This window comes from Sebastes umbrosus, chromosome 22 (assembly GCF_015220745.1).
Source record: "Sebastes umbrosus isolate fSebUmb1 chromosome 22, fSebUmb1.pri, whole genome shotgun sequence".
In the NCBI taxonomy this organism is placed as follows: Eukaryota; Metazoa; Chordata; class Actinopteri; order Perciformes; family Sebastidae; genus Sebastes; species Sebastes umbrosus.
Genome location: NC_051290.1, coordinates 15630969 through 15639493, shown reverse-complemented (window position 1 = coordinate 15639493; position 8525 = coordinate 15630969). Strand labels below are relative to the sequence as shown.

At 38.8% G+C, this 8525-nt stretch overlaps 1 protein-coding gene across 2 annotated transcripts; it reads left to right on the top strand.

The window, feature by feature from the left end:
- The first annotated feature begins 1549 nt into the window (after positions 1 to 1549).
- On the top strand, positions 1550 to 7623 carry shbg (sex hormone-binding globulin). Of its 2 annotated transcripts, XM_037758813.1 has the most exons (8): positions 1551 to 2227; positions 3745 to 3842; positions 4279 to 4468; positions 4677 to 4838; positions 6051 to 6207; positions 6379 to 6515; positions 6744 to 6933; positions 7236 to 7623. In XM_037758813.1, the coding sequence occupies exons 1-8, from the start codon at positions 2126 to 2128 to the stop codon at positions 7367 to 7369; spliced, it is 1170 nt and encodes a 389-aa protein (XP_037614741.1). In that variant the 5' UTR covers positions 1551 to 2125; the 3' UTR covers positions 7370 to 7623. The 2 variants fall into 2 exon arrangements, with proteins under 2 accessions (XP_037614742.1, XP_037614741.1); XM_037758814.1 differs by lacking the exon at positions 4677 to 4838 and having other exon boundaries at positions 1550 to 2227.
- Positions 7624 to 8525: the final 902 nt, after the last annotated feature.

The window sequence follows — 8525 nt, the reverse complement described above, 5'->3', positions numbered from 1 at the left end:
CGAGGCGAACGGCGCTACCGCGGTTTTGCACTCGACTCAGTTGGCTGCAATCTGCAACCACACTTGGACGTTCCCAAATCCTACACACTGCACCTTTAATAACCTGGTGTTTTCTTTTATGTAATATTAACCACAGCACACATTCATGTTTTTTTTATTCTAAATATATAAAAACTACGTCCTGAAACTTTGTTGCTGACATGTAAACCAGAGGCTGATTACAGCTTCCTCTTAGCAGTCAGGGAGCTGATTTCTTACCATCCTTGAATGAGCACTTTCCCGCTAGTGACGCTGGTCTGAACAGAAACAGTCAGCCTGGTGACTCACTCATCTTTGCACTCTCCAAATATGATGTCAGAGATGAATTGAAAACTAAATATGAATGAAATAATTTCAAAAATTGACTAAATCTATCAAAAAACATTCAACATGAAATGTCAAGAGCGGGAAAAAAATCATGCAGTCATGGCCTCGGGGATGGTTGGGATTTAAAGGTGCAGTGCTCCCTTGCCGATAATATTCTCAGCATGGCAAAGCATTCGTTTACCTCAATGGGTCTTTTTCTCAGTAGTCATTTTGACTTGTCATAGCAGGAAAATCACATGTGTTATTAATAACGTTAAAGGAACAGTGTGTACCATTAGGGGGATCGATTGGCAGAAATGGAATATAATATTAATAAGTATGTTTTCTTTAGTGTTTAATCACCTGAACATAAGAATTGTTGTGTTAGCTTAGAATGAGCCGTTTATATCTACATAGGAAGCGGGTCCTCCTTCACAGAGCCAGCGGCCATCTTTCTACAGTAGCCCAAAACGGACAACTAAACTCTGGCTCTAGATAAGACCATTCGCGTTTTTACACTTTTCGCATTGGCCGCCGTCATTCTCCTTTGCACGCGGAAGAAGTTTCAGTTGATTGCAATCCGCAACCACACCGCTAGAAGGCGCCAAATCCTACACACTGCACCTTTAACAGTGGCTCTGTTCTAATCAAATGCCCCAGTAAGCTATATGAAAATGGGCCAGCATGCACAATACAAGGACCCTGAAACTTACCCAGCTAAATGGGATGCAGCCATCGTTAGTGTTATTGTTTACACCTGTGCGTTCCCTACTGTGACATCAAGATGTCTGCTGTGAAAAAAAGGCCTGTCGGCACATACGCCATGACAGTTAACAGACGTGAGTGCACACATGAGAAATGTTACGCTTCGGTGTGATTTCATATTTTAAATTAATTTCAAACAGCTGAATAACAGATTGTTTACTGATTGTTCCTTTGTGTGTGTCTGTCTGTGTGTGTGTGTGTGTGTGTGTGTTTTGCACTTTTCCCAGTATTCCCCAGTTATCACTGCCTTCCTGGAAAAGAGAGTATATCACGGGAATCAAGCCACCAGATGAGAGGGGAAAAAAGATTTGAGGCACAAGTCCTTCTCTCATCGGTTCCTCCTCTTCACTCTGCAACACACACTGAGTCATAAGTCAGCAGTGGGGAATCAAGGTTCCTGTGTAATGGGTAAACACACATCAGTGGTCGGGCTAAGGTCACTCTCCCGGGCTGCAGCGTCCACTCAACATGAATCACCACACAGGCAGGAGATTTACAGACTGAAGGAAATGCACACTCTATTAAAAATGTTCTTTGCTGAATTATTTCTAATATTATAACAGACAATAACATGACTTTTAAAAAAAAAAAAAAAATGATTTAAGGTTAAAGGAACACATACACATACTTGTAAAGGGACATACAGACAGCACCAACAACATATATAAACAAAAACATAAAAAAAAGAAAAGAAAAAAACTTTTTTTTCTGCCAGTCACGCTACACTTTCTGTCCTCTGACCTCTGTTTACCTGCTGCCCACTCCGTGTCTTTTGTCCCCATTTAGCCGGAAAGGACTCCCACCTGGGGATCGATAACCTGCACAAACCATGGCATATTTGCCGTCTGGAGAGTGTGCCAGCACACACCGCCACTTCAAACACTGTTGCCGAGAAAGACTCTGCTCCTCGTCCCACCGCCGACACCTCAGGGTATAGCTTGGAGTCAGCAGACCACCCAAGGGGCTTTTGGAGACTTGCACACTGGGAGGCCTGGGTGGGTGAATGCATTGAAGGATGGCCGTGTTTTGGAAAGCAATGGCAGGTGGACTGCTGCTCTCTCTGAGCCTCACTCTGCTGGGGTGGAGAGTTGAGGGACAGGGGAACGGACGGGGTAAGGTATGTTTACATGCAATGTCACCCTTATAATGCCTGGTATGTGTGTTAAAATGCTCTTATCAATCTCTATCTCATAGTCTAAAGCAGGAGTTCTCAAACGTTTTGGGGCCAGGGACCCCCTTACGACCCCTTAATCGTAAAACCCATTAATTATATGCTTACCACAAATTTGTACTCTTAGATACTATTTGAACTATTTGTATTCTAAAACTTTTCAAGCTAAATACCTCAGACATGTTTCATAGTGATAAACAGAAACACATTTCAATTTGAATCATGTTAATTTAAAATAAGATGATCCTTTATTAGTCCCACAGCAGGAAAATTTGCAATGCTATTTAATTTGAATCCCATTTATACACTTTTAAACAGAGGGGGATTTTATTCAAATTGCATTTGGACTCAACTTTATAGCATTTATAGCCTACAGATCCAGTAAATTATCTTAGAAGCTTTCAGGAAATGAACAGTGACAAGACCGGCATAGTCCTAACAAATCCAGATGTTTAAACTTACCAGTCTAAAGCTGACTTTCAGTAAATGCTTCAACTTGAAAATAATAAACGTATTGCTGTGTTTCACAATCAACAGTTTCTATCGGCCCAAAGCTAACGTGGGTGGGATTAATGGGCACAATATGCTTGTTTTATTGGTGCAAATGGTCTCCATCTGTCGATATGCACATTTTAATGATACAGCACAATTTTATAATTGATAGCTAATTATTTTCAGCATCCCCCTGACAGAGTGCCATTGACCCCACTTTGAGAATGACTGGTCTAAAGATCATATGCGAACAAATGTGTGAACAAATTTCCACAAAGAGCGGATCTGTATGGTGTATAAATGGTCTCTGTGCATTTTGTAGCTTCAAGTCCCTAAATCTGTGAATGATTCCTGTGATATGTTTCTTGTTTTTGCTTACGGTAAAATTACGAAAAGGTCACACAGTCTGTAAATAGATGGAAATATCTGTCTCGGAGCCTCTCGGGCAATTTTTTTAAACATCCTCTGTATTAATTCTGTGTTTGATATGTTTTTGAAAGCTGGAGGATAGAGAAAGTGCTGTATAAAATACTAATATTAACCAGTAAAAAAAAACGTGAATGAACTCTACTGTATGCAATTCAGATACCAGTTGAAGAGGGGTCAAGAGGGGTTTCCCAGCCTGTCCTAATAACCATTTATTTAGACTTGGGACTTTGCTCAGTTTGTGGGCAAACACCACCAACTGCTTTTACCCCACCATTGATATAGTGTCTTTGGATTGACATTGATTTTGCACTTCATTACCACTTGCACTTCTCTTGTTAAAAGATAATTAAGTTTTTAAGTTAAATCAATGACTGAATAAAAATCATCACTCAGTTTAATATGGTTTTAACCACGAACCGATCAAGGTATCCGACAAGAAAACACAAAAGCAGGGTTTAATGAACATGAACTGTGCAATAAAAAAAGAGCTGCAGTAATGATTTCATGTCAAACGAGAACCTTGTGAACATTGTGTCTTCCAGAAAGAAGTATCAGGCGGTGCTACGGTCTACCTTGGCCAGGACAGAGACATCTGGAGGCCACTGATCCACACAACAGTAAACCTCAGTGAGATCAGCAGGTACGTCAGCAGGAGCAAACCACTGCACCGTGAAGGCCTCACATCGACAACTGCTCACTGAAAGTCTGACGTCAAGGAGGCAAAAAAACGCTCTTGCATATTACAAAACTAAAACCTGTAATCTAAACTCCCAGTTTAAGCACTTTGGGGAGAATATGTGGAGGCAAATACAGGGTATAGTTAGCAATCTCCCCCTTATTTTTGATAACATACATATTATATAACCCTTCGTTATATTGCTTTTCTTCAACAGTAGGCCTCTAGAACTATCACTGCTTTTTTAAACCCTCAGTCTGAGGCACTGGTCTGTGTCTAAGGCAAAATATTGCTGGTCAGCCCTAGAAAAAAGTAATAATAAATTGGGAGATTTATCTTCTTTATCTTCTATGAAGCAGCATTCCCTTGAAATTAATATTATTCTGCTCTGTTTCTGCAGTATCAAGTCATCCTTTCAGTTTCGGACGTTTGACCCAGAAGGTGCCGTTTTCTACGGGGACACCAAAAACGGGAACGACTGGTTTGTTTTGTCCCTGAAAGACGGCATCCCCCTGATGCAGATCAGCAGAGAAGACATCCTCGTCAGCGTGGCAGGCGGCCCCAAGCTCAATGACGGACAATGGCACACAGTGAGTGTAGTTTTTTTTTTTTGTGTCTCAAGTGTCTTAAAATAACTCATATTTCAGACACACTGGATTATTTTGCACTGGAAAAAAGTGAAATTTCCTCAAAATTGTCTTCAAATGTACATCATCAATAAACATACAGTATACTGGACATAGTTAGTGTGCAGTAACTTTTAGTCTAAATTCTTCTTGTGCTCCTGGTGCCACCAAGCTGGAGGTGAGCAACCAAGAGATGTTTGTGATTCTAGAGGTGGACGGCTCCAGCGGGCTGGTGGTGGGCATGCAGTCCAAACAGACACAGGAGGTGCTATCGGGTGAACTCCGACTGGCCGTTGGCGGGATCCTGATCGACAAGGACAAGATGATTGTTCCGGTATAGTGAGTCCATCCACCCTGGGATACTTTACATTAGTTTACATTTGTCTTTTGTTTGTCTTGTTCAATAGATTACATAAGTTATTTAGTTATTACTTGGTCCACTTTTCATCAACCAGCTTCACCTACAGTACACACGTGTGCTTCATATAATGATTTCCTCCATTTCCCAACCAGAAAACAACCAGAAAATGAACATGAACTTGCCATGAAGTTTTCTCAGGTAGCGGACAAGAAGTGTTAATAGGACTATGAGATGAATGAGATAAGACAGATCCATCGCCATGACAACGGAGCAAACTCTATCCACTGATAAAGACTGTCGCTACATCCAAATCGCAGACTTTTTCTTTTTACTTTCAGTACGTACTGCAGCTGCCCTTACAAAGTATGTACTGTTGCATGTAGTATGCATACAATTGGGACATACTACTTCATCATAACATTGTGCCTTGAACTTTGACCCTCTTGCTCGTGTATTTGCTTGGCAGAGGATTGTGGCTCAGAATAGCCAGGAAAGCATGCTGGCTTGCATAATGCAAAATGTGACCGGATGTAGTAGGACATCCTGGTACTTGACGTATTGGGACATACTAAATCTTTTCCTGGCATACTAAATAGTATGGTAGCATGGGTATTGGAACGCACAGTGTGTGATACAATTTAAACCGAGTTATTGGACCTTGATTTGGGATTATTTTGTCAAACACACATGCCTAAAAGCATCTACTGTAACTCTTTGGTGGCTGCATTGCATTCTGGTTTACTGAGGCTCTTGTTGGCATCTCTTTGATTTTGCCTATCTCCATAGATCAATGTGAGCACAACATTATGAGTCTATAGAACGAAGCTTTTGTTGTTCATTCTGAAGGACTAACATTAGAAAAATTACTTTTCTGTTGTCGTTGTACACTGCATTGTAGCTGCAACATGACTCAGTGTGGGTCAGCTTTCCTTGGTAATAAAACGGACATACTACCGGAAAATGGGCCTATAAATCACCGACTGTTTTGTTTTGCACCAGTAATGTGTAACAGTAATGTAAGGGGGTTTTGAGGTGGAATTTTTTTTGTTCAAGCACCCTGTAACAGGACTGTGACAAAGTGCACTGAAAAATGACCGTCTTGACTCTTGAACATTTCTGACCCTGAAAGCTTGAATTGGTGTTCTTGCTCTTTCGCTACTAAATGCATTGCTGCGTTCTTTGTAGTTTCAGCCGCAGATGGACGGCTGTGTGCGGGAAGGCAACTGGCTAAACCTCAGCATGCCCTGGGAGGCAGAGGCGGAGGAGCTCTGGCCCTGCTATCAAAACGTCCAACCTGGCAGCTACTTCCCTGGCACTGGATTTGCCATTTTCAACACCTCAGGTGCGAACATTGTGCTTGATTATACAAGATATGGACATCACTCCTTCATGTAATAACAAGCTACCCAACAGGCCTGAATAATGCATTATTGCATGACATTGCGTCTTGGGTAGAAATATACTTTTAATCTGTCTTCAGATTCTATACATTTTATTCTTTTGTCTTCTACAGTTTTCCACCTTGATGCCGATGATGGGGTCAAGGTTGAATTGTGGGGAGATTTCAGTAAAATGGATGGGACCATTTTGAGCATCAAGGCTCCTGGGCAAGATCTGATGTTCGCTTTAGTGGCCAATAATAACACAAAGGTATGCACATAAATCAGACATGAGTCAAACCGAATTTGCTAATAATTCCTAGCATCTGTTTAAAACTGCTGATGGCACTGTAAGAGTGGCTTCATAGCTTACATGAATATTTGTGTAATGTAATCCCCCTCACACATGCACACATGCAGACAGATTGGAGACCCCCTATGAATGTATCCACAGAGTTATGTTACCATATTTCTTCTGTCTCTCTATTTGAATTTGCAGGAGGTCACACTCATTTTCGGCGAAGAAAAAATCAGTTTGAAAGAGACTTTCAAGAGACTGGTGATAACCTTTCAGACAGATTTACTGAAAGTGCTTAAAGATGAAGATAAATCGAAGACCACGTTATCTATCAACCTTCGTTGTTTGACCACATGGAGAGGGGGTCGTCTTGCCGTCGGAGGTCTCCTAGGTGAGATTAAACAGTGATGATGTGCATTGTGTCTCTTAATTGTCTGTACAGTCTTTACATCTTCAAATTTAAGGTCCTAGATGACTGTTCAGAATGGGTCATTTGAATGTGCAGACAGGGTCTATAGAAAAAAACACAATAAAAGACATTAATAACAAAATAAATAAGATTAAGCACAAGAAAAACAACCAGTTACATAAAATATACATCCATAAAGAAAACCCATTGATTAGGCCAGACAAGGAGTGTGGTGTAGTGCAATACAAGGTGACTCATGTTTTCTTCTTTTTTTCACTTTTCAGGTGAGAGTGAGGATGACGTTGGCTCCCAGTTTTTGACAGGCTGTCTTGAGAAGGTCCAGGTCCAAGGGAAGGATTTGGACCTGGATTTAGCAGTCAAACACATGTCAATCTCATCTCACAGCTGCCCTGCATAGACCATGAAAGTATGCATGTTCAAAATGTGGAGTCAAGGGGGTTTCCAAATGACATAAAAAAATATATGCAAGGTGTGTAAAGTGAAAAATTGTCTGCTAATAGTCATTCTGTATTTTAATGTGGTATTTGAACCTAATTAACCTCTAAAATGTGGAGAATTTACAATAAAATTTTAATATGTTGTTCAATAGACTAATCTGAGAAATGTGACCTTGCTACAGTCTGTTTCTAAATAAAATATGATTCTCTTTAATATGGCTATCCATGAACATGAATTTTATTGCTGCATTTAAGGTGAAATAAAAGCCAACAGAGCTTTGAGGAGATTTAAACACTGTGATGAAACACTAATGTTTAATAGATACTGAGTGGGGTAGGAGTGAGGCAGAGATTTAAGACATGGATTTTGCTCCCTCTAGTGGATTATTAAAGATAATGTTAGAGTCATACCATCCGCTGTGTATGATGCTACCCAAACAATAACACTAGAACACTAGATTCACGTAAAATCACAAATATTGTTTATCATCCAAGAAAAAAAATCTGTAATTTTAAGGAATGTGCACAAATGTCACACTGCCAGAAAGTCTAAGGTTCTTTTTCTCTTTACTAAATGTTTAAAAGGTTTAAATATATTACATGCCAGAACAAGTCATCTTTTATTAAGCATATTTATTATTATAAGCATATTTATTAAGGATATAATTTGTTTATACAATTATTTCTGTGATTTATTGGATTTTGTACAGAATACACAATAAAAAGACTTTGAGCAAAAAAAGATATAAACCTAAAATTAAATATAAAGGCTTCAATTTCTATACAGCTTAAATATTAAAGTTGAATTTACTGTTCGAATTATATTAAAAACAATCACATAATTTATAAGCATGTGTCCAGTTTAAAATTATATGTATATATGTATATATATATTGTATATTATATATGTTTTATATATATATATATTGTATATTATATATTTGTTATATATATATAAAATTATATTATATATTATTATATATAATATATTTATATTATATTTATATATATATACATATATATATTATATATATTGTAGTATAGTATATTATATTATATTATATATATATATATTATTTTATTGAGTCACTTTATGTGTTAACAGAAATTAACAGA

Coding starts and splice junctions, on each gene's coding strand:
- shbg (XM_037758813.1), top strand. CDS start 2,126: ATGGCCGTGTTTTGGAAAGCAATGGCAGGTGGACTGCTGCTCTCTCTG. Junction 2,228..3,744: donor AGGGGAACGGACGGGGTAAG/GTATGTTTACAT, acceptor TGTGTCTTCCAG/AAAGAAGTATCAGGCGGTGC. Junction 4,469..4,676: donor ATGACGGACAATGGCACACA/GTGAGTGTAGTT, acceptor GGTGCCACCAAG/CTGGAGGTGAGCAACCAAGA.